The 25,032-nt window shown below is 42.0% G+C and overlaps 6 protein-coding genes across 9 annotated transcripts; 2 read left to right on the forward strand and 4 right to left on the reverse strand.

Annotated features, from left to right (window-relative positions):
• Positions 1-613: 613 nt before the first annotated feature.
• LOC115740967 lies at positions 614-21,540 on the forward strand. 2 transcript variants are annotated; one of them, XM_030674639.2, is made up of 3 exons: positions 614-626; positions 18,936-19,026; positions 20,798-21,540. In XM_030674639.2, exons 2-3 carry the CDS (start codon positions 18,957-18,959, stop codon positions 21,397-21,399), a joined length of 672 nt encoding a protein of 223 aa, XP_030530499.1. In that variant the 5' UTR covers positions 614-626; positions 18,936-18,956; the 3' UTR covers positions 21,400-21,540. The 2 variants fall into 2 exon arrangements, with proteins under 2 accessions (XP_030530499.1, XP_030530500.1); XM_030674640.2 differs by lacking the exon at positions 614-626 and adding an exon at positions 18,755-18,898.
• LOC115740965 (transcription factor MYB123-like) lies at positions 854-2,712 on the forward strand. Its single transcript, XM_030674637.2, has 3 exons — positions 854-1,149; positions 1,281-1,410; positions 1,905-2,712. Exons 1-3 carry the CDS (start codon positions 1,017-1,019, stop codon positions 2,428-2,430), a joined length of 789 nt encoding a protein of 262 aa, XP_030530497.1. The 5' UTR covers positions 854-1,016; the 3' UTR covers positions 2,431-2,712.
• LOC115740968 (transcription factor MYB4-like) lies at positions 8,162-9,859 on the reverse strand. 2 transcript variants are annotated; one of them, XM_030674641.2, is made up of 4 exons: positions 9,827-9,859; positions 9,198-9,413; positions 8,937-9,066; positions 8,162-8,834 (listed from the first exon to the last, which is right to left on the reverse strand). In XM_030674641.2, the coding sequence occupies exons 2-4, from the start codon at positions 9,337-9,339 to the stop codon at positions 8,519-8,521; spliced, it is 588 nt and encodes a 195-aa protein (XP_030530501.1). In that variant the 5' UTR covers positions 9,340-9,413; positions 9,827-9,859; the 3' UTR covers positions 8,162-8,518. The 2 variants fall into 2 exon arrangements, with proteins under 2 accessions (XP_030530501.1, XP_048133927.1); XM_048277970.1 differs by having other exon boundaries at positions 9,198-9,414; positions 9,824-9,839.
• LOC115740970 lies at positions 14,141-17,990 on the reverse strand. Its single transcript, XM_048277971.1, has 7 exons — positions 17,747-17,990; positions 17,688-17,692; positions 16,816-16,889; positions 16,004-16,035; positions 15,916-15,962; positions 14,534-14,722; positions 14,141-14,439 (listed from the first exon to the last, which is right to left on the reverse strand). Exons 1-7 carry the CDS (start codon positions 17,921-17,923, stop codon positions 14,436-14,438), a joined length of 528 nt encoding a protein of 175 aa, XP_048133928.1. The 5' UTR covers positions 17,924-17,990; the 3' UTR covers positions 14,141-14,435.
• Positions 21,541-21,679: 139 nt separating the features above from the next.
• On the reverse strand, positions 21,680-23,228 carry LOC115740971. 2 transcript variants are annotated; one of them, XM_030674646.2, is made up of 2 exons: positions 22,024-23,228; positions 21,680-21,891 (listed from the first exon to the last, which is right to left on the reverse strand). In XM_030674646.2, exon 1 carries the CDS (start codon positions 22,357-22,359, stop codon positions 22,024-22,026), a length of 336 nt encoding a protein of 111 aa, XP_030530506.1. In that variant the 5' UTR covers positions 22,360-23,228; the 3' UTR covers positions 21,680-21,891. The 2 variants fall into 2 exon arrangements, with proteins under 2 accessions (XP_030530506.1, XP_030530505.1); XM_030674645.2 differs by lacking the exon at positions 21,680-21,891 and having other exon boundaries at positions 21,910-22,464; positions 22,515-23,228.
• Positions 23,229-23,394: 166 nt separating this feature from the next.
• LOC115740966 (ylmG homolog protein 2, chloroplastic) lies at positions 23,395-24,850 on the reverse strand. The gene is made up of 3 exons (XM_030674638.2): positions 24,460-24,850; positions 23,996-24,198; positions 23,395-23,755 (listed from the first exon to the last, which is right to left on the reverse strand). Exons 1-3 carry the CDS (start codon positions 24,751-24,753, stop codon positions 23,494-23,496), a joined length of 759 nt encoding a protein of 252 aa, XP_030530498.1. The 5' UTR covers positions 24,754-24,850; the 3' UTR covers positions 23,395-23,493.
• Positions 24,851-25,032: the final 182 nt, after the last annotated feature.

The following is a 25,032-nucleotide window of genomic DNA, read 5'->3' on the forward strand; positions in this document are numbered from 1 at the left end:
CAAAAAGTTGTGGCAAAAGAAAATGATTTATTTGACAAAGACCAAATGACAAATCGGCGTAAGCAAGACACGGCAAATCTCAATCACGTTCCTGCGAAGTAGATCTGTCAAAGAGTGGATCAAGTCCAAAATGATTAATCCAAATAGACTCATTTAACTCTTTTTTTGATCCATTTCCATGCAATGCAAATCTCGTAACTCATGCTTGACTTAATTCATACCCAACATATACCCTACTCGACTCAAGTTAATAAAACACATTCATATTTGATAAAGAAATGGGGTTATAATTCATTTTGACAAGTCTGCTACGAAGGCACGGGTTCTCAAGAAAATCACCGAGCACGTTCCTGTTCACACTAGCTATAATCTGCAGCTACTGAGAGAGAGAGAGAGAGAGAGAGAGAGAGAGAGAGAGAGAGAGAGAGAGAGAGAGAGAGAGAGAGAGAGAGAGAGAGAGAGAGAGAGAGAGAGAGTATGTATTAGGTATATGTATGCAGAGCCCAAAGCATGCATGCACATGAGACTAATGAGTTAAGTGTAATTAATGATATTTTCTCCAAGTGGAATTATAAGATAGTCAAACTTGTCTTTAGTCATACTTATACTCTCTCTCTCTCTCTCTCCCTCTCTCTCTCTCTCTTAGGTATATGTATGCAGAGCCCAAAGCATGCATGCACATGAGACTAATGAGTTAAGTGTAACTAATGATATTTTCTCCAAGTGGGATTATAAGATAGTCAAACTTGTCTTTAGTCATACTTATACTCTCTCTCTCTCTCTCTCTCTATATATATATATGGCTACCATGCAGGGCTTGGATGTCGCCATGCCCAATCAAATATAACCGTCCAATAGGAACTTGTTCCTCCTCCACTTTCCCAGGGAAACAAAAAGAAACCTAAGAAACTTCCCGAATGAGCTTTTAGTGGGAGACACGCCCAAGAAAAGAGAAAGCAAAAGAGCTTTCCAAGTCCTCCATTATCAAGAAAAGGAAGAAAGGAAGGGAAAAAAAAATGGGAAGAAGCCCTTGTTGCACCAAGGAAGGACTGAACAGAGGGGCTTGGACAGCTCTCGAGGACCAGATCCTCACAGATTACATCAAAGCTCGCGGTGAAGGCAAGTGGAGGAACATCCCTAGGGAATCCGGTGAGCGAAAGCTTCTCTCTCTTTTTCCTGGTTTTTTTCTGGGTTTATTGAGCGACTCAGCGAGAGCAGAATGAAAGTTTTCTGTGTGATTTTTCTGAAAGATAATCTGTTGTTCCTTGCTGGTGTTCTAGGGCTGAAGAGATGTGGGAAGAGTTGCAGGCTGAGATGGCTGAATTACCTGAGGCCTGACATCAAGAGAGGCAACATCGCTCCTGAGGAAGAAGACCTCATCATCAGGCTTCACAAGCTTCTTGGCAACAGGTTCTTCCACCAATACTCTTTCTCGTTAAAGAAAAAGCAAGCAAACATTTAAGCGAGTCCAGAAAAAGAGACTGTTAATGAAGAAAATCCAATGAAATAATCATTGCGAGGCCCACTTTTTTATGATCACTGCCTCAACTTCATGGGGACTTGATCCCTTTCAAAAGTTTTTGGATCCTCTTCAAGTCTTTTCTTCTTTCTCAAAGAATAAAAAGTTAACTTTCCATGAGCAATGAATATTATACGTATCCTTTTCTTTTACCAAGCACAAAAGACGACGAAACTTGGATCCGATAAGGAAAGTACACCGGGATTCTTTAGGTTTTCGTCTTTTGCTCCAAGCGTTTGACAATAAAATAACAGCATAGAAGTTGAACAGAAGTGAGGTTATAGCACATGAACAAGAGTCTTACTAAGAGTGCTTTCAATGATGCTCAAAGCTTAATGTTCGATTTACTTATAATGATGCTGATCGTTGCTGGTTAACATTGTAGATGGTCTTTGATTGCCGGAAGACTTCCAGGGCGAACAGACAATGAAATCAAGAACTACTGGAACACCACCTTAGGAAAGAGGGTGAAAGGAGAAGAACCAAAGCAACCAAAGAAGGATGAGACGAAAAAGCCCAAGACTAGACAACCCAGCAAAAACCCGACGCCCACATCGGCATCTAACATCGCCCCGGCCGCTGTTCAGCCCCAACAGGCAAAGTGCAACAAGATAATTGCCTATCCAGAGCCGCAGCCAGAAGCATCGGCGACAGATTTCTCCTCGGTTCAAGATCTGGCGGGGGATCACGCATATGCGGTGCCGAAATCCAGCGAGGGATCGCCATCGATCATGTCGGAGGAAGAGGACTTCGGGAATATCCCGATGGACTTCAGTCTGAGTGAGCTCTTGCCGTCTGATGTTCCTGAGTCCGAGTTCTGGAAGCAGTGCCAGTTTGATGATACTTTGGAACAGCCACTCCTCTTCTCAGACGAGATGATGAAGAGTTGGGCCATTGAGGGTGGCTTCTGATCCAAAGCTTGACTGATTCGCCAGTTCGAATCTTACTTGCTTTTTTAATTGAATGTGTTAAACCATTTTGTGCTAGAGTGATTTAACTCTGGGTTTGAACCCATTAAAGAACTAATGCTCAAGTTCGACTGGTCCTCGAGTCATTAACGCCTCTGGTCTTCGATCAGCCAGCGTTTTGGAGAAGTGTTTGACTAGCTAGTCGTGTATTTTTGTGTTTCTTTTCTTGTCCAAAGCATTGGTGTCTATATTGTGGCAATAAGTGACGATCTAAATCTGAATAAATCGATGTATATCATCATCTTTGCAATGCATAGCAAGAGCGAGGAGGCGAAGAGATCGACTCATTCAAACTCCCGAAAACCCCGAATATGACACCATTTCAAAGAAAGAAGAAAATACTGGGATTAACAATTTCGTCTATTTCGCAAAAAATGAATCATTAAGAAAACATTTTTCCTAAAACTACTGACTGCGTTGCTTAAAAAAATTAGTCAATGAGAAATTTTTCATGACCGACAACAATTTATGACATTTTGACATAGGATGAAAATTCGTTCATTTATATTTATAATCCATATATGTTTCTTTAATTTTGAAAGACGAAGAAGACTAATACAATATAAACAAACTTTCTTCGCGAGCCATAATAATTAATGTGCAACTACCATAATTATGGAGAAGAAGATGACTTCATTGATAATTTTTCAAGCCGGCACCATATTTTTCCCTTGTTGACCTTTTGATCCGGACTAAGAAAAATGGGATTTCAATTGAGAGTCAATAAGGGCAGCTCGTTCATCATGAAGAAAACTCTTCGGTCTTGAAGTTTATTTATTTAGCTTCTTGGATTACATCTTCCCTAGTTTTGTCCAAGGTGTAATTGAATCAAATTCAATGTCCAAATGTAATGTACAAGGTGTTTTTTTTTTTTTTTTTGGTCAAAGTACAAGGTGGTTTGAATATCTAGAAACCCGTGAATTATAACACAAATGGTCTCTAAACTCTAACCCAACGTGCAATATGATCCCTTAACTTTTGAGTTTTTCAATGTAGTCTCCGAACTATTAATAAATGTCCAGTATAGTCATTCCATTTTCTCAAGCTACAAAGTAGACTTTATTTGAAGACGTGGATTATCATATGCTGGGTAATATTCTTAAAAATGATAAGTCAACATGTCCATATACATCAACTTTAGAAAGGCAAATAAAAGTTAGGGCATTTAACATATCCATCGTTATTTGGATACGTGAATTATGCTATCGTGATTTTATATGAATATCTCACGTGGATAATCCATGCTTAACCTTTTTTTCTTTCTTTCCCACCGTTCAAACTCAAGGTATTAGAAGTCACATCAACATATTACATTGGCTTAACTATAACGAACAGACGACATTAAATATTTGCATGTAGTCTAGAGACAAGATTGAACATATATCAACAGTCCATGGATCACATTAACAAACTCAAAATCCAAGAACGACATCGCACGATGGACCAACAGCTAAAGAATCATTTGTATCATTTCCCGATTATGGATAACTAACCTGAAAGTGAATGTACTATTGGTAATTTGAGATTATTCAGCAAGTTAGACGGCTTGAATAGTGTCGGTGGACGGTGCATCATGCATGCAATCAATCTATTGATGCTGCAGCTGGGTTATACCTATCAAGATGAATGAGCTTGTCACTTTCCCTTTCCTTGCACCGACTACAAAAATAAGATAAATTATTTTACTGTAAATAGGGCCATTTGACTTTGGACAGATGGCCTCCAGACAATGACCTTAGCTAGCAGAATCTCTAAGATTCGGCCCCAGATGTATTTGTCCAGTCATCCTTGGACCTTCCTAAATTGAGGGGATTCTTTTCCACCATGAATTTTGCGGTCTAATTCTCCTTTATTTTTTCCAATTAGAGTCTAGCCCGATTCCGGCACGAACTTTCATTTGTCTTTGGAGCATTTTGGCTGGGACTCAACTTCGCACTTTGAGTTTAAAGTGCAACACAACTTTCGAGAAAGAAATCACTCTGCTGATGGGCTTGCTAATCATGTAATTGACACGCACTTGAATACTAATTTCTTAAATATTTGTATTTGGTTCTAGCCCTTTTGTTGTACCCAAAAAAGAAAAGAAAAAAGAGTGCAAACTCCTTATCGGAATCCTAGTCTGATAGCCAAAGCTACCACCAGAATCCAGCTCCAAAAAGCCGAGTACCAACAGGACATGGGACGTGCACGTCACGTCGTTGCTGACCTACCGCGTAATCGCAGTCTAATTTATGGTAATCGAGCATGTGTCAACAGTAGATCAAACAAGAATGATTATAGAGGATACAAAAGATTACATAATCGGGGTCTAATTTATTCAAAGCCGAAATCCCATGCCAATTCACTCTTGTTTTGCAGTGTTAATTATCAGTGTTGTGTAGTTTAATTTCAGATGTTCAGTCTTGTCGAGTTCATTCAACGAAGGAAGCAATGCGAAACTTTTGGGCCGGACTTGGACCGCTAAGCATCACCAGTGATCTAAGTTGGGACCAGATGGGTCGCTCGCTCGGGTCTCTGCCATGTCGAGTCCGACGACCCTTCGGCCTGTGATTTGCTCTATGTACGTGAAGATCACCGCCTCTCTGGCCGAAGCCAGGGCTCGCTCGCGCGCTCTGGCCGCCGCCTCGCTCTCGCGCTTCTCCGACTCTTCGCGCCTCCACGTCTCTTCTCGTTCTTCCCTCTCCCGGTCCATCTTCTCGACCGCCTCCATGAGCTCCCTCTGGAATCCCTCCAGGTGTTTGACCAATTGCCTCGTCAGGCCCTCGAAGAACCCGCTCGTGGATCTCGATCCAACCCTCGCTTTTCGCTTCCTCTTCCTCTTCGGGGCCCTCCTACCCGGGGACGCGGCTTCTTTTGCCTCCCGAGTCGAGCTATCTGAGGCATGGCCACCACCTGTTCGATGATTTGCCTCCTCGTTCGGATGCTGCGTGCAGCTCGGGTGTTTTGGGAGCGAGGCATCCGGGGGTGGGCATTGCTTGGTGAGAGCCGAAAGGGGGCTCATTTTGACCGGTCTGGCCGGTCTTTGTGAGGCCACAAATCGCATCAAGCTCAAGCTCCAGACATTTTATTGCCAGTTTCTATCTCCTCAGTCTTTTGACTTCGATGATTGTAATGTTCCTTGTTGTCGTTCAACGGTTCACTGTCGAGTGGCTTCCTTCATTCACCAGATAAGACACCATCGTTGCCAGAAAGTCTTACCATAAAAGGCATCAAATCAGATCTCGAGGTGGCCGAATGTTCTTGATTAAGCCAGGAAGAAAGGGTCATCACAAGAGAATGAGGGCCAAAATCTTCACAAAACTATTAAAATGAATTGTCTTGTTGTCTTCAACCCCAACAATCGTCTTGTTACGATATCGTAGGTCTCCTCAAACAGAGACTCATTGTCTATAGAAGTGCGAAGATTGGTCTCCTAAAAGAGAGCATATGCTTTAAATAGAATATACACTCGGACGATAGCCGTCCTATCTATGCACCGGAGTAGCAAGAGAAAGAAAGAGAGGAGGTTCGCGGGGGTTTGTGAAAAACGGATTCCCGGTATTGTTGAGATTAATAACCTAAAATTTGTAATGGTTTTTTCATTCTATTTCAGCTAGGAGTCATTATTTATTAAGTTCCTAGTGAGGATCGCTCAAAAAGATGCAGTAAACATTTCACCGGGGGAAATTTTTCTCAGTAGCTATGGAGTGTATGCAAGTCAGTAGCACTGGCTTAAGTGATTCTTCCGCAGGTGCTGATGATATTAACACGAAGTGATGAGACTACATCCACAGGTGACTGCCGTTTACCAGCTCACTCGTGAGATACTACTTTAGGGGGAATGTCGATCCCCGACGGGGTGGACATCCTACTTCCAACTCTGCTGCTTCATTTGAACCCCGAGCTTTTGGGGGCCAGAGAGATTTACCGACAGCGTTTCGAATGCTTCAAAGCATCGTTTGGCTATCTATCCGCTTGGGTGGGAACCTAGAATATGCCTAGGCCAGAACTTCTCGACAAACAACGCGAAGATGGCCCAAGCAATGATATTGCAGCACTGCGAGTTGCAGCTCTCTCCTGCCTCATGTCGGCACGACGCATACCCGTCCTTACTCTCCAACCACAGCATGGACCTCCAATAATACTGGCCCGGGTTCGACGTTTTAAGTCATTGTGCAAGCACATCAATAAATAAGGTATGTCAAGTTTAGTTCTTTCATGTCCAAGATTTGAGACTTTTGGAGCTCAAATCTGTATTGTTTGTGTCCTGCCGCGAGTTGCATATCTAGTGCAGAAATAAAGAATCTTGACTACTGCTTCAGCTTGCCTCTAGTACACAAATTTGCCAAAATTTTCAGACATGGCTATATGTTAACAAAAAGACAAGTCCTGTACCTGGGTATATGTATCAAGCTAAGGCAAAATGTGTAGCATTTCTCTTCTTTCTACAGATGACCTTTCTGGCAATCCTTCTCATCATGCAAGCTCACATACTAGATTTATGCAAAAGAGAATATATGCTTTCTCAGTTTGTCAGATATTAGCTCAAATGGGAAGATGAAAAACATTGGAATGGCAAGAACATGGTCTGGAATCGATCCGTCCGGTAATTTTTGTCTTGTATGTGAATTCTGCTTTAACTCTCTGTAAACTATGACAAAATCTCGTGCCAATGGACACTCCAATGGGGTCAAATTTTTTCTGTTCAGCAGAGACATTTGATTGAGCTAAAGCGCCCAGTCATGGGCAAAACAAAGACTGAGGTTGCAGATGAACATATGTAAGATCATTGTTTTCTGAAATAAAGACTCATCCGTGTAGGCGGCGTAGCGAGGAACTTTGATTCAACTAATGAAAAACGAAAGGGCGAAAAAATCAAGATTACTCGTGCTCCTGAGTTAAAAGAAACAAAAATCCATCCATGTTGACACAAGCCTGTTCGAATCTCTGGACCCCTTCTGTTATTGTGATTTACCCACAGAACAAGATTCTTCTTTTTCACCCCTTTCACTGTTTCATTTCGGAATCCGTGTCTCAAATAATGAGACCGAGGGGCCTTTCCCAATCTTGATGATTGCTTTCTGTATCTTGACAACATCTTTTGAGGGAGCTTTTGCTCTCTGTTCACGGATGGAACGTTTCTGAATCTTTGTCTCCAGTAATGAGACTGAGTGGCCTTTTTCCAAGTTTGATGATGGCTTTCTGCAGCTGGATAAACGTCTTTTGAGTGGAGATTTTTCTGTCCGTTGATGGATGGAGATGGAGATGGAGATGGAGATGGAGCCGGACGGCTGTACAAATTTTGGCCAGAATCTGCACAAGGCGCGGCTTAAATTGGTTTTTCAGGTGATGACGACAATAATTGTCTTCTTTTGATGATTAGGACTAAAACCATTGATGAAGTCTTTGTATTTTTCTTCTGTCTTGTAAGAGTTGCCGGTTCATGGAAAACTGGACCATCCCATCTGACTCATACGAGGTTTTACTTGATAGTTACAGTCCAAATCCGACATAAACTAGCCCACGGGCAAGATCACGAGTTCATCGCAATCTTGGAAACACTGGACAGTTAAGAAAATAGCACATCGCTGTCGACCTTGGTTAAAGATAGACACTTTACGACAAACTAATATCGGTGCAGTTTACAAATGAGCTAACTTCTTATGGGAGAACAGACTGCACATCCAACAAAGAACGGTTGTGCCGATTGGCACGTTTTATTGATCCTTTTTGGGTCTTCAGAGGATCAACATATGCCAATATGATATGATGTCGTATTCTAGAGCAAGAAGTTCTACCAAAAGATAAGAAATGATCCAACTTTGGACGTGTTGAACACCAAGTTGGAGTACATAACGCAAGATTTGCCAATGTGTATCAGCAAAAGAGAAACCATTCCGGCAATTTCCCCAGGAATTCCTCCAAAAACTATCATTCCCTGCCTGAAAAGTAGTATTCCATTATGGGGTGGCAGAATCTAGAAGCTGGACTTCCCAATCATTGCTCATCACAAATCGGCAGGTGAAGAAGAAAGTCTACTGTTTAAAGCGAATCAAAACCAAGTCTCATCCATTTCCAAGAATCTGCTCATCCACTCCAAGTTGAGAGGACCCTCATTGAAGCTATCAAGGAATTCATCCCTAGAGAAGTCGGTTTTCATCTCTTCCTCTCTCTTTGAGGTCCCTCCTTCGTTGCCCGCCACACTATGCGCTGCCGCTGCATTATTCCTCGGGTCCTGAGATTGATGCAGCTCGAGGAATTTGCTTTGGTTCTCCTTCTGCTTTATCTTTTTGCTCAAACGAGAGTTCCAATAGTTCTTGATCTCGTTATCCGTCCGGCCCGGCAGCCTTCCGGCGATTAAGGACCACCTGAAATAGTTTTTCAAAAGAAAGAAAACCAGTCATTAAGATTCCAGCCAGATGGGTAACCAACTGTTGCAAGAAAATAGTGATTCTGGTAGGAAAGTCCACCTGTTTCCTAGGAGTTTGTGAAGCCTGAGAATCAAGTCCTCTTCTTGGTCAGAGATATTGCCTCTCTTGATATTGGGTCTCAGATAATTCAGCCATCTTAATCTGCAACTCTTCCCACATCTATCGAGGCCTACACCGACAAACAGAACAAACACAATTCAAACTCGCATCAGTCATAATTACCTCAGGACGAAAAGATCTAGGGTGGTTTGTGGATGTAATGGGACACAGCATTAAACATTGTTGACCAAATCTATATACCTGCTTTAGCTGCAACTAGCTTCCACCTTCTTGGGCCATGGGTTTCTATAACTTGAGCTAGCTTTTGGTCTTCTTCTGAAGTCCAAGCTCCTCTGTTCGCATCTCTCTTCAAGTACCGGCTTCTCGTCGGTGCCGTCGGCATGCTTAGCGTGCGCAGGCAACCCCAGCTCAAGCACTCAATGTGAGGCCTTGTGTTTGTGTCTGAAAGAGATAGAGATAAGATGGAGATTTCGGTCTTAAGTGTTGGAAGAAGGAGGAGGGATGTGTGTGCTTGTTGTGCATGTTGCAGAGTGGAGAGAAATGGGGGTCCCCTGCATCTATCTATCCATCTAGCTACCTTTCTTCAGAGACTCCAACTAACCATTTATAGATAAAGTTTGGGACTGTATGTGTGAGGCTTCCCAGCCAGCAAGTGATTTTCTCATTTCCCTTTTTCCTTTGCTCAGTAAATTATGATTGAGAGAAAAGAAAGAAAACAAAGGGAGAGAGAATCTTGTGCAGGACTTTTGTCCTTTTTGCTGGATCTCACATTCCCCTGTTCTTTTCTTTCTTCTTTTTCCACTTTCAGCTGCCTGAGTTTTGCTGCTTTGTGTAGGTTTCTTATGAGGGGTGTGGCACCTCAACGGGAAAGAGAGAGAGAGAGAGAGAGACTGTAATAAACAAAAAAAAACAAATGTGACAGGCAATTGGAAGAGCTTAGTCACTCTTTTATGGCTTTAGTCAGCAAACCCCCGTTTGAATCCAACCAAGTCGTTGCAGACTGGTTAGCCAAAGCCAAAGCAAAAGAAGCCCTTCCCCAAAACTGGATTTTGTGGATGCCTTTGCCACTCTGGGATCACTTGTGTTCGGAAACTCATAATCTCTATTATCCATTTGAAGTTTGGTGGATGAAACGATACGATGTCGACCTCCCAAAAAAAAAAAAAAAAGCAAACCCCAAATGTTGCTACATTTCCTCTAGATACTTGATTGGTGGACTGAAATGGAATTTCAAGTGATAGTGTCATTTGCCCTTGACCCAATACGCCCAAGATTAGAAAAAGAAAAAATGTTGCTTTTTTTCGGTACCGTGTTTTAGCCTAATATAGAATGAGAAAATAGAGTCGAAATCCCAATTGTACCATATGATTAAGCAGTGCTAAATCATGATTGTTAGTGTTAGCGATATTACCCAAAGAGGGTGAATAGGCAATTTCAAAAAAAAATTATGAAATCGGTGCGGAATATAAAGTAAGTATGCTCAGAGCTTCATTTAGACTATGCTATCTAAAAAGATCCGAGATACCCTCAAATGCAGTGGGGTGCACAATTTTATTATCACAGTATGTAAATAGAGACTTTAAGAGAAAGAAAATGTGCATAGATGATTTATAGTAGTTCGGTTTTGATCAAACTTACGCCCACTTATTCACGCCGGCAGTCAATCTACTGGATTCCACTAATGAATAGCTCATAGATTACAGCTTGGTGAATAGGCTTCTCGTCTAATACTCTTACACTCGTATTTTCTCCTTTAAGTATTACAGTGTTGGATTAAAAGTACATGAAGGATGAGAAGCTCTCTTGATCTTGAAATTTTTTATTCCGTTCTCCCGTACGTACACTCTTCAGCCTTGAGGTCTCCTTTTATCCTCCTCCATCTTTAATCGCATTGCAAGATCTTTAGAAGATCGTTCTCCAAAACTTCCCATTTTGGACGAGATCGTATACAAGGATTTCATAGCCGATAAAATCGACAAAGGAAAGAATCTCTCTTTGGATCAAATAGCTCGTGATCTTAGGTTTCCATAGATAGAGTTTTTTATTAGGTGAGTCATCATCGTCTCCCTTAATCCACGTCATTGATTGATCTTCAAGGCAAAGAATCTACAAGTACAAATCCAGCTTGATTTTCTAGCCGTTGTAATGATGTAATATGTCGGTTAAATCATCTTGAATGTATCTCTTGATAATCTACTCATTGCTCATGAAATACTTCCTCAAAGCTACTTTGCTACAACGTCTAAGCTCCCTACTCAACGTACAACATGTGAGCTACCTACTCAACTTCTGAGCTCCATACGGCGTTTGAGTCTCTCAGAACATCATTTGAGCCTATCTTGCCGGATTCAATCTTATGTATCTGGATCCATGCACCTTTGGATAATTTGCAAAATAGTATTTCACTAGATTAACTTAGATATTAGAGATCATGGATTGTTTTGTCAATTTCAAAATCAATAAAGGATTTTCTCAACAATAACGTTGTAAGTAACCAATGCATTCACTTGATCAGATTCTAAAGCAATAGTGATGTTCGTATGCAAACTTCTTATTGGAAGCAAAATCCAATCGAGTAATACAAGACCAGGTGCACGAGTGCATGTGAGGTGCGATCATATTGTTCCAAGGTAGAAAGCACCAACACTCTCCGGAAGCCTCTGTATCGTGTTGAACATGTGTTGGACACCCCATACACATCCGACACTCTCCAATATGCAACCGACACGTGGTCAACGGGTGTCAAAGGTCCATCACGTGGTCGGCGCTCTGGAAACGCCGGCGACATGCGAGTCCAGCATCCCGAAACATCATTTTGACATGAATCGGTCAATTTTAAACATTTTTAAAAAATTAGGAATTAAAATGTAAATCTATCGAAAATATAAATGCTTAAGTCATATACTTAGCCAGCCAAAAAAAAAAAAGAAATTCTAATCGTGAATCCCTAACGTAAGAAGAAGAAAAAGAAGAAAATTACCATTGAAATTTTTATATACACATAATAATTTATCATTTATATATAAATATTTTCATTTAATATACAACGTGTCAGAATTATATATTTTTTGAGAAATAATGTCTCGGAGTATTGTGTCGTGTCGTGTCGCGTCGCGTCGCGTGTTGGTGTCAATGCTACTTAGATTCAAGTACAGAGTGGGGGATTATCCCAAATCGGTTGTGCAATAAGTGGGTGGTCAATTTACAAATGTGAGAGAAAATCTCATTTTTTAAGCTAACTTTTGGGATGAGAGAGCCAAAGACCGCCCACCAACGTTTTATCATAACTCGGCTTACCAATAAGCCTAGATCCAACAATCACTTGGAGATTCCGTAAAGTTCCATCCGAAACCTAGAGCTTACTCATCGGAATAGGTTATTCAATATTTGAAACTTGAAACCTACCATGTCACGGTTTTCGGGATTGGTTTCGGGTTTTACTCAAGTTACACCTATATTTTTAATTGAATGATTGCGGTGAATCATCATATTTAATAATCATCATTTGCTTCTACAATCCACTTACCACAACTCATATTTAGACACGGAATAAATATGAAACATCAATAAAGTAAAAATCTCAGTCATAAACATACACACTCATCACTGAACATCATGAAATTTCATAAGATCACATGAAGACATATACCAATAGAAACACAAAGAACTTGTTTTAGGAATCTGCTCGTCAGAACAGATTCTCCAATTTTTGAAACCCGAAAACTACTCATACGTTGAAACCTGGAACCGAAAAGGTTTTTCACCGATCCGGTTTCAAGTTTCAAGTTCTACTCTGGAACCATGCTCACCCATATATGTGAGGGATGTTGATGTTGATCCGACATAAGTCCGATAAGTGAGGGATTTATCCTACGGTAGAAAATTTCATCTTTTGAGTTAGTTTTTTAGGGGAGAAAAACCCAAGACCAGCCAATACAGCAGGACCGACCAAAGTGTCGCGATGAGATCAAGAAGCAAAAGTGGGACATGGCAATGCAAGCAGAGGACAGCGAGAGAACCAAATTACAGTTCAAAAGCAAAGAGTCAACATTCGTCATCAAATCCTGCGAAGCCCGAATGAAGCAGCATGTGAGCTCTGCCGAGGGAATAACCCGAGTACATCAAAATGGCAAGAGAAGAAGACAAAAGGGGTTGAAGGGAACACGGAATCATCATCGATGGCGTGATTCGTGTCTCGCGGAGGACTCGGCTGATTGCTGACGACGATGATGGTGGTGGGATTCTGCGCCTTGGGATGCTATTTTACCCTGCGCTTTTGTCCATAAGCAGGAGCACAAAAACCGGGTCAGGCTTCGTAATTATTGTTTTCCCATTTTGCTTTCCTGTCCGTGGTCAGAGGAAGAGGAACCCACTTGGGATTTCCGACGCTGGTTGGGAGATTGGGGGGGCTCGAATCCTGATCTCGGTCCATCAATCCGAAGCTCTCGAAGGAATTTTCAATTGCACACCAGCACAAATTAGATCGTGACGAACAATTCAGCAAAGAATAATGAATCCACCCTTGTAAGGTGGCCTGAATGCACAACATGAAAACAAGTCAGATTAGTGAAAGAAGTATCACCCGGATTGCCCTATTGGGAAGGCAGCATGTGTTAACCTTGTATCTCTAACGTAGCAACAACATTCAGGCCCAAGCAAATGATTTTAAGTCGGCTTTAGGGTGACTACAATCGTGCCCGTTTTGCACATGAATGAATGATTTAAAAAGCTTATTTCAACAAACGGTCCATTGAATCATTTACAAAAACAAACAAACATAAGATATTCTCGTTGTTGCTCACGAAAATATTCGGACATAACTCGATAGCAATAATAATAATATTTTCTCTTCGCTAATTATCTCAAGCAATGCAAGTTATCATTCTCAAGAAAATATTCTCAACTATTTATTTTTCGCGAAGGGCACCGAGGCTAAGTATCTAATTTAGCCACGGACACAATTAGTAAACATCATTACCTAGTACATCTTAGACTAAGATCGAATGCATGTTTCAAGGTATATTTCTCTATTATTAGGGCATGTGTCATGTTGGCAAGTGGATCTTTCTTGTATCTTGGGAAGACAATCGGTCCACCCACTTGGAAAACAAATGATTTCGGCCTAATCGTCTTCTCATGAGAACGCTTCCGTACCCTACCCTGTTAATAGCATTATAGATAACTTCATGCCCGAGAAGATCATCACCAGAACTGCTCTAGCCAAAAATCTTGTGTAGAACACGAAGAAATAGAAATCCATAGTCGCATCGTGTGATGGTGAAGAAGATACAGCAATGCACATTCTTTTGAACTTGTCATCTAGCTATGGTAGTTTGAGCTTCCCTGAAGGGGTCAAGATATGATGCAACATGCTTTGATGCGCAGAGGACCTGATTCGGTCTATGGTTGATTGAGGAACGATGCTATAGCACGGACACATCCTACAACACTTCTTCGAGGAATGAAGGTACGACGGAGTTACCTGTGAGATGTTGCTCCATTTTAACCAGTATGAAGCAGTTTCACATGAGAAACACCAAGTAAATGTTCCAACACAGAAAGCTCGAACTAAGAACCTCTCATCTGCCATGATATGAATTTCATTCAGAATGGTACACCGAAATACCATCACACTAAGGAACTCCCAATATCCTAATCTGTATGATTCGGAGGATATTTGGATGTCCATGTCTCCTGGAATCCTAGAAGGTTCTGCTGCAGCTTTGCCTTTGTCCAACACGTCTTGGGGAATACTTTGGAGGAGACTGTGAATGGAAGAACTGAAAGTTTAGAATTAACCATTTAAATGTGTACTAATCAGAACACTCAAAACAAACCATCGCTAGCAAGGAGAGGAGATAACATGTTTCCACAGACAAAAGCATGTGTGTAAATAGAAATGAGTAAAAGCATATACATGTGTGCGCGCGCTTTTGAACAGAAAAGTGATGAAGTGATACCTATTATCAACTGCAATACCTGTCTTGGCTTTCATGAATATTACCGAGGCATCAGGTTCATTCCTTGATGCATGCAGAAGCAAGGAATCAAGTTCTTTCTAGGCTCTACCAGAAGGAAATTTTCAGCTCTCTTAAAATGACACTCGCTCCCGTTTGTAGATGATCATATAACATTTGTAGATACATAGGGACAGGTTGATAAGGTGAGAGATGTTCAAGTGCTCTGTTAAGGTGAGAGATGTTCAAATGATGAATATGCATTTCCTCCCAACTTAGATTTAACCCATCTAGTGCAGTTTTTCGTCTCAACTAAGGCACCAAATAATCGAGTATTTCATTTTCACAGGATTTTTTTTTTTTTTGGGTCGAAACTTTCAGGGGAATATGGGAGCATCCTCTTTGGAAATGAAATCTCAGGCAAAAAAGGCTTCTCAGAGGCTTCAACCCCTGATTTTCCACCCTTAGCAAATAGAAATCTTTTCCCAAATGAAGCTTAGCCATAACACATTGCAAGCAAGAAAAGTTTAAGGAGAAATGGATACATGAAGAAGGTACTAGTCGAATTTGTCTTGCGGATGAGAGGATTCTATTTTTCTATATATATCATTTCGCCAGAAAGAGAATGTGGTTGCATACGCTGGCTTAGATGCATTGTTTGCAAGCCACAAAATAATTTCATATCCCCAGAATTTTTAGATTTCTATCTTCTTTAATCTATGTCAAGAGAATCATTACAGCAAGATATCTGTCAATGACCTGTTAGAAAATTCACAATAACCACCATCTCCTGAATAGACTGGATATGATGCTCACAAGCAAGCAAACGCGTTCCAAAATAATCTCTAATGAGCAAGGCTCACCACATCCTAATATAAAAACAAGTATGAACTCACTGGTAAACAGCTTTGACTTACAACATTACAGTAAAAACAGAAGGGACATTACATTAACTCAACTCGAATTAAAAATATATATGGCCAAAGTTTCAAATGGAGTACCCGAGACATTGATCAACACTGTTGAGAGCAGCATAATCATTCCCATTGTCTGAAGCATATTGTGCCACCTATAGTTCTGAAGAAAATTTCCAAAGATATAGAAAGTCAAAGCATGCAATACTGCCAAGAAGCAAATGGAAAACGAGCGTGAAAAACAATGCTAACATAACAGTCATTAATCTGAGATAAACACTCACTTAAGTGTTTTGTTGAATTAGATACAACAATGAGCGTCAAAAGAAATAATAGCACAACACAAACTGATACGTGGTTAGAAAGTGTGAAGGAACAATTTGGATAAGCAATTGGACAATGGACACCAATCAACCAAATTTTGATTAAACACAACTTGATAGTTGCTAGACCTATTCTGTCCAACAACACACTCCACTCCATCAGTTCTCTCAAAAGAGTTGTTCAATATGCTGGTTATATGTCTTAGTCAAATTAAATAACTGAAAAAACAATTTCTTTGGAAAAACTTGCCAACGGTCAAAAGACTGATTTGTTGGTGGTACTTAGAAGTATTGGTTAAAAGCCAGAAAGAAAGCAAGAAATTAGTGCATGCACAGACGAGATCAGCCAAGATCTCAGAAGATCCTCAACCAACCGCTCATATGTTAATGCGGAGAGATCCTGCTGGGCCAGAGCATAAAAGTGATCGACACGTATCAAACTCGGGCTTCTCACCTCATAGAGATTTCTATGCAATACTGGCATTGCTAAGTGAGGACCAATCTAGCTAATTTGACGAAAAAAGCCTAGTTCTGTTACCGAAGAAAATAAAAGTAAGGCAGCTGAATAACATGGAAAAAGGAAACTATTGGTGATGTACGTAACGAGGGATGCTGTCATGTACCGATAAAAGGGGAAAACTTAAGCAAAGGAGAAGGAGATTACCTAAACCCTTAATCTGCAGCTGACTTGATATTACAGCGGGCAGACAAGCTCTCTCTAGTGGGTCAAGCCCTTTCCTAATCATTGTACGTTAAGGAGGATCAATACCAAACTCTAGCACCCAATAACAAGGTGACAAAGAACAACCCCTTGAGAGTTCACCATCTGACTTCCTTACATACTTTATCCCAGAAGCTGCCTGCAGTAGCATCTGCATCCAACAAAGGGAAAACGAAATTGGAACTAACCGTCAACAGAGCGACTTTCAAATGCACGGTATTAATCACCACAATCACCAACGATCGCATCAAACAAAGGATTTGCTCTTTGATTACCATTACAGCTTCCATCACATTATGACAACGAGGCGAAACGACAACTTGTACGAGAAACCAATTGTTGAAACTTAGCGCAGAAGAAAGGTTCTCAACCCCCCCACTACTATTTAATAGGATCATCGTCACCTTTTCCTTTTTGTTTCAGTAATCTCCTCTGTGTTACCACCAAACGGCTAAAAAGAACTAGTGGAAATCAACATCCGCGATGACTCACACAAAAGAATCTGAAAACACTTCAAAAGTCAAAAGGCTATCATAACAATGACAGTTCGATCCATGAATTTCAATCCATGAGAATGACTCTTCGATGCCCCCAGATGCTTTTGAATTCGGCTTCAGTACCATGAAAAACCGAAATCGGCCACGGATCACCTGAAAAAACTTAAAGTTATTCCGAAACGATACGCCGAGACGCCATAATGCAACGAGTCCCCAGTTCCTTCGCCGAGTTAGGCACCAAATCCACGAAATGCCAGATATAGCTTGAGCCTGACTTCGCTCAGTTACGAACCATCTGAGACTGAGCTCAGCAGGTACGATCGACGAACTTCGAAGCGAAATCGTATGGAGTCTGAATATGAAGAGCGCGTAAGGTCGGGGACGACGATCGGGTGAGCGAGCAGGAGAGAGGAGAGCGATCGCTTGCTTTCCCGCCATTCCCCGTGCGCACCTCGAGCAGGAGAGCCATGGGGTCGATCTCGGCGCCGTCGCTCGTCGGCGAACAGAGCGAGGCAGTGAAGAGGCTGCGCTAACGTGCGCGTGGAGGTTGACATTTGATTGGCGTCGCCACTGATATTATCATATTGGTCAGAGTGGGGAGGTGCGAGCGACGGCTTATCCGTTGGTTTCCACGTCGACACTGTTCTTCGCAGCTCCTTGTGAATTGACCTTTTTACCCTCGCATACGCTTCTGTTCTTACATTTTTGTCCAGTTCAGTCTCCTCTCTTTTGTTTGTGGAGCGGGGGATTAATTAGAGGAAGGGCTTTGCTCGAATAATAATTTTTTTTTTTAGAATAATAACGAGTTATGAGTTATAAATTTTTAAAGAAGTGACATTCATAATAATTTTTTATTTTTTATTTTTTGTGGCTCATAACATGTTATCAAACTCATAATAATAATAAAAAACTGTCATGTAAGTATATTTCTTAATAGAATTTTATAGATTGGAAATAAAAGACCTTTCACCAAAGATCCGTTAAAAAACTAGCAATGGGACTTAGGCATGATTGCTGTAGGAAAATGAAAGTTAAGGATCTTATAAAAATCCAAAATTTTCCTCGTTCATTAGTCGTAATAGATCCGTCGTTTTACGATTCTCCTACAACCAAGTTATTTAACTCGTTGTATTTGTGCATTGTGGTATTTTTTAAATTCATGATAATCAGGAAAAAATAATATATATTGACGATATATAAAAATAAAATATATTGACATACTTATGTACCCATCGTGCCCTTTCAGTAGAACTATCGTAAAATCAGGGAAAGACAAGTAATAGTGGACAAATTCGATTTTTTCGTTTTTTTTTTTTTTTGGGTCAAAAAAGTAGAGCGCCATAATTTGTTGTGAGTATCTTTCAGAAGAAGGGCATTTTGGTAAGTGCGACCCCGTCCGACCCGCAGGACTCGGGCTGGGAACCCGAAGACCCGTTTAAGGTGGCTGGTCACAGACAGTCGAGCGATGAGTTGTTAAAGCACACGAGACCAGACCACATCGAAGTTGACGTCTCGCTCGAACTCGTCACGAGAAGAAACCCAAATCTCGGCCTCTGTTTCATTTCATCTCTCTCTCTCTCACCGACAATGTCCGGGCTCCCATGGCTTCTGTCGCTCTCTCTGCTCTTCACCATTTCGGTTTCTGCCGACGTCCAACGTAAGTCTTCCCTGCGCTGTCGCTCTTCGCATCTCTCCGCCCCGCCTGCATTCCCGCGGATCTTTTTGTCCGTAGCTTGGAATGTGGGGGGTTGTGCGGCCTCTGAGCTCCGGCGTCGGACAGCTCGGCGATTCATTACGTTTGATCTGCTCGAGATGTATCTAGAGTCTCTGCTTTCATTCTAACCATAGCTCTGTGATCAGTTGCGTTGAAAAACTTTCGCTCGAAGAGGTGATGTCGGGCTTAGTGTGGATTGTGTACACTGGTTCGAGCGCATTCTTTTGCTTAGTCGGTCTCGTTGTTTGTTCACGTTGCTGGTGTTGGGTCCTCTTGTCCGAGATCTGAAGCTTCGGTTTGAGATCGTTCCGTGATTCGAAAATGTCTGTGCTGGTCCTTTGGGATTGAGCTGCCGACAGATTCAAACGGAGGTCAGTTGGATCTTCTAGGAAATAGAAGCCTACCCAACAAGGGATCTTGCGATTGAAAGCCAGTTTGATAACCGAATCTTAGTGACGGGAGATTTAGATTTGCCTTCATTTTGGGACTTAAAGATGGTCTAGTTGTGGGGAATAGTGAAGAGGAATGTAGCATGAGCACCACTATTTGGGCACGGAGGTGATATTCGAGAGGCCTCCCATACGATGTCAAGCTGCCTTTTCTAGTATTCCTCTTTTTTTCTGAAGTCAAGCTGAGGGGTGAAGGGAGGAAAAAGTGAATAGAGCATTTCAAGGTAGGAAATCTTTGTTCTTCTCCGGGAGTTACTGAGGAAACTAGAAAGAGGTGGAAGAAAGTGAAAGGGCCAAGGGCTGGAAATTTGATCACCACTAGGTGCTGTTGTTTCCGCTCTCCTTAGCTTAATGAAATGCATCGCCCATAAAAACACTATAGTATTAAGTGAAACCTTGTAATAACTAGCAAGAAAGAAAGATTCTAACAGTGGATAAATTGTCGTTAAGGTAGCGGTTTAAGTCTGGATTTAGGAGGGTTGGTAGAGCAGAAATGTTTAATCGGTGGCTGCATAACTGCTCAAGGTCAGTTGTTTTCCTCTTACCGTACGAGGATACGTGAAGTCCGGTTTATTTTTTTTTCCTCCTATAGACCACGGTAGACAGAGAAGAGTTCATCTGAGTACATCATATTAGAAATTCAATGGTGATGACGATTGGTGTCTGTTAGATGGATGAAGTGCATGATTTTCTGAGGTAACTGTTGTGTGAATGCTTCACGGATTAGTTCTTGTTTTGTGTCAAGATTCTCGCCAGAAAGTTACTATAAGAAATGGCATATTCTTGCGAGTGCTTTTTCTATTCTTTCAAAGTATATACCTAAATTTTCATAGGGACAATCACACAACAAAACTAACACTACAGATAAATGCAAGCAGATATTCCATATGCGCAATTTTTACTTCAGCGATGGAATCAAATTTTACAGTAAATGGAGTAATGCATGTCTACTTGCATGATATTATGCACTCCCACATCATAGTCAAGCTCATTGTCTGTTGTTTGTTGGGATTACCAATTCTAACGTATATAGTTTTGATATTTCATCATCCCTTCTGCATCTTAAAGGTGGCCAATTGTGAAATCGGTGCATTTCGATGTACTTGTCACTCAGCATGTCATCTGAATTTCATATCATAGTGATCTTATTTATCAACTTTAGATAAAGTAAACAAAGTAAAAGCATCAGCAGGGTGCTCTCTTCCTCCCTCTTCCACATTCAAGTAGATTATGCCTAAAAAGCAATTTTATGATCCTGCTTGTAGTAAAAGTGACCAATAACCCTGCGGACCAGTTGGTGGATGTAGTTAACAGCAACAGAACTGCAAGCAAAAGATCTTCCCTCCATGACAACCCTGGGCTAGCGTGCATTGCTCTGCAGTACATAAAGGCGTACCAAGGTGATTGTGGTGCCGTAGGAGGAGCCAAAGCTAAGAAACCTCCTGAAGCTGACTTTGCCGAGATTTTTGCCCCCAACTGTGGTGTCCAGACCTCGACGCTTTCCCCTATCACCGGTCGTTTACTTGGGTGCGAGACCAAGTATGTGTCTCCTTCTACAGCGTTCTCAGAAATCCTGATGCAGAACGAAAAGAGCATAGAAATTCTCACCGACAAAAACCATACTGAAGTGGGAGCTGCAGTCAGTGGCAGTGATGGTGGATCTCCTTACTTCTGGTGCGTCTTGTTTAGCAATGGCACATCCAACAGTAGCTTTGTTTTAGAAGGGGGCGTGGCCAAGATTAGTAGGCCCGGATGCTTTAGCGGGGCCAATGACGACTGCAGTAGCGCATATCCTTCTCAAGTGCATCGCCTATGGCCATTTGTTGCCTCGGGTTTGGTTGTACTGGGGTATGCGTTTGGCTTATGATCAAGTCTCAAGGCTGTTCAGCATTTAATTTCTTGGCTCTGTATTTTTGTTCTCAATTCCTTTGCCACTGTAATTCGTTAATCTGTATCTTGGTCGTTTTGTCCCCCACAATATACATCTCTTTATTTTGTATTTAATTTACATTGAAGAGTTGGCCGTTAGCGCGATCTACTCGCCTGGAACACACAATTCAGAGTGCTTACTTCAGTGTTGCTTTTTCTTTTAGCGCTTCAGCCGATTGACCGGTCTACTCAACGCGATTCTGGATGGGAAGTGGAAACCAGAAATTGACAACTTCCTCCATTTACTTGAATTTGGAAGAACAGCTGCATCTCCCTTCTTCTGAAATCAGGGCTTTCTCACGACTGTTCTGTTTCACTTGTTAGAAAAATTAGCTAAGAGCTAGCTGTTCTGTTTTTTCTTCGCAAGAAGGAAATATTTGGACGACAAAGGGCAAGTTTGTTCTCAACAAGCATGGTATGGAGAAGACTTAAGCTAAGCAAGCAGAAAAAATATGGAACTTTGGGATTCTCTTTCATAATTGATTTCACAAAACGCCCTCAATCTCCACATAGATTGCACAGAGTGAAACGTACTTTCGCGTTCCTTCTCTCTCTCTCTCTCTCAAGCTTTCCACTTCACTATAAGAGCAAGAACAACGAGAATGAAGATAATACCCCCTGAAGAACCTCCCACCCTATGAATCCAGTAAGGATCGAACCTCGCAAAGCTCGTGTCCAGGAGAGGCGACAAGGCAATCGCGAAGATCAGCATGAAGAGCAGCAGTGGCAGCCAAGCAGCAAAGTTGATAAATTCAGCTTCATCGTTGTCCTCATTCGTGGGTCTCCGGTCAATGAATAGCGGCGAGGCCACAGCCACAATTGCCAGTCCTATGGCCACCAGCCTCTCATATGATGAGAACCTGCTCCTCCGGGGAGAAACAGTCGATCCTTCCTCCATGGAAGAGACAAGCAGAAAGGTTTCTTAGGAACTAACTTGGTTTCTTTCTTCCTTGATACAACATATAGGGGGTACGCCAGAGAAGGTTTTTTACAGGAATCTTTGCTTTGTTAGATAAGGGAACAAAGTTGGTCTGCCCGAACTGATGAGGTTATAAGCTGACTGGAATCTTTTCTTCTTTTACAGAGATGCCCTGTTTGGAAAAGTTACATTGCGCAGATTGTTCTTGTGCCATTGTTGCGTCCAAAATCATCGCGCTTCGATCAGTGGTGGCCGTTGGAATTTAAGAATTCATGTAACTATCCAGTTCGATCTGCTGACTTTATGCATTGCCCTTTCCCGGAGAAGTTAACTCCCTGCGATCTGTCAATCTTGCAGATTCTTCAGCTCACAGAGTGAAAATGGAGGGAATCTTCCCTTATTCAAGCAACTACTGTCTCAGGACAATAATTGAGGAACTTTGCAATCCTGCACCATCTGTCTGAGCCTTCAGGAAAAGAATCTTCTTTACCTTTAACAGTTCATCTTTGCCAAGGAATCATTGAAGACTTAGAAGAACTCTGGATTATTTCAGAAATACTTGCAGTTGGCAGCTTCAACAGGAAGCTTAAATTTCCATGCTGCTTAAGATTTTGAGAATGGTTCATAGTGGAAACAGGACGGATTCTGCAGAATCCGATTCTTACTGGAAATTCCCTGTAGAACTCTGAGATCACAAAGTCAGAAACCATAGCAATAATTGCAAAAGGAAAATCTAACAAGGCCCTTGGACCTATTTATTTCGACCATAGCTTGTGATTCGAAAGCGCAAACGAACCATTCAATAGGAACCCGGTGCATTCAATAAGACCTCTACATATATTAGAGGCTGTGCCATGTCAAATGTGTTCACAAGAAAATTCTGCGCTTCAATTGATAAGGAAAATAGGGGGGAAGAGCTGTCTATGCATTCGTGATATGCTCAACTTGAGGGGGGGCCAAAAGTTGAATCTTGTGCTTGAATAGTGAAAAACTAAAGCAAAGTGAGCATTGTTATCTAGAGAATAACATGATTATAGCATACTTAGCTTCCCATGTCTATGGATACAAAAAGAATATCAAAGAACAAAAACAGTGACCGACTGACAAAATGGCCTAAAAAGGATTCGCCGTGCTCTTTTGCTTGTGTCCACGCACCCGTCTCATCCATTTCTTCTGAGAAGTCGTTGCGGAGCTGATGCAAGATGCAGCATTTTCTTGAGATGTTAATGTTGGAGGAAGCTCCGCAGGAAGAGCTGCGGCGGTACTGGTGAAGGCATTTAGGACGATAAATGCCAGGATTGGAGACAAGTCCAAAGTCCCTCCAAGCGGCGGTATGATTCCACGGAATATGTTCAAGTACGGGTCGCACAAGGTGCTGAGACAAAGCATCAAAGAATGCAAATCAATGACCTAAATAGATGATGCAAAGTCTATCTTCCTAATTAAGCCTCATGTAGCCAGGATGATTATGATGGTCTATGACAAATTTGATGCTAAGATTACGCATTGAATTTTTGGTAGTAGATCGGAGGTCATAAGCGTCTATAGCATAAAATTGGCTCGATAGATAATTTGATAAGCCAATGATTTTTTTCCATGATGCTAGAAGACGAACCTGAGAGGGCTGACAATGGCTGGAGGCGCATTCGGGAACCAAGTCAAGACGAGCCTGACAACCAACAGGGTGTTGTAGATATTCAGGAAATTCGATATGCCATTGGCCACCACAAGCCCTGCCACCGAGTCACCACCAGGCAAAACCGCGGCGAAGTTGTGACCCGACAGAGAGATCACATTCTTAGAGTTCCTGCAGTGAATCTGAAAAAAAAAAAGTTCAAAATCACAGTCATGCGCACCATAAGAATAAGAGACATTACCAATTCAGAACCAGTTCAAGAAATCAGGACCAACATGACCGAGCTCGAGCTACCAATAATGGAATATCTTAATGGGCATTACCGCCGGGCAAACTCGCATTGAACACTTGAGCGGTGAATTACTGAAATTCATAATTTTTCAAGAATCAAGCACGAAATTTCAAAGAAGACCAACAAACATAGAGCGACCAAGCCTGATTACCTGTCGGCAGATACTGCGGAAGTCGGAGTGCAAGGAGAGGACTTTCCTGACGAGCGGGCTCCGCGAAGCGAAGGCGTGAAGGAACCTGAGGCACTCGTCGGCCGTGGAGGCGAGCGACTTGCGGAGGGCGTCGAGGTTGAGGAGATGGTCGTGGTGGTGGTGGGGCTTGACCGCGGGTCTGAACGACAAGGGAAGCGTCAGCGGGGTTTGGATGTTCGACGCCGAGAAGAAGGCGCGCTTGGGCGCGTGATTTTGCTGGGTCTCTTCAGCGGAGGACTCCGATGGCGAAGCCATTTGCTCTGCGGCGAAGCTCACTGGCTCTGGCTGACGAGAGAAAGCGAGAGACAGAGGGAGGCGGGGAAGGGAAGCTGAGGAAGAAGATAAACTGGATAGTTTACGAGAGAGAAAGCTGTCGTATGGTTGGTTGCTCGGATAGACTGCCCACGTGGCACGCAAGCGTTCGTTGATGAGCCATTGGGCTTGGCCCAAGGTTTCTATGTTCACCATCCGACCCGACCCTATCGCGCCGGAGGTTGGGCCGTGCTTCGGTGACACGTGCGAAATTCATGTCCG

The sequence above is a fragment of the Rhodamnia argentea genome, chromosome 4, assembly GCF_020921035.1.
Source record: "Rhodamnia argentea isolate NSW1041297 chromosome 4, ASM2092103v1, whole genome shotgun sequence".
In the NCBI taxonomy this organism is placed as follows: Eukaryota; Viridiplantae; Streptophyta; class Magnoliopsida; order Myrtales; family Myrtaceae; genus Rhodamnia; species Rhodamnia argentea.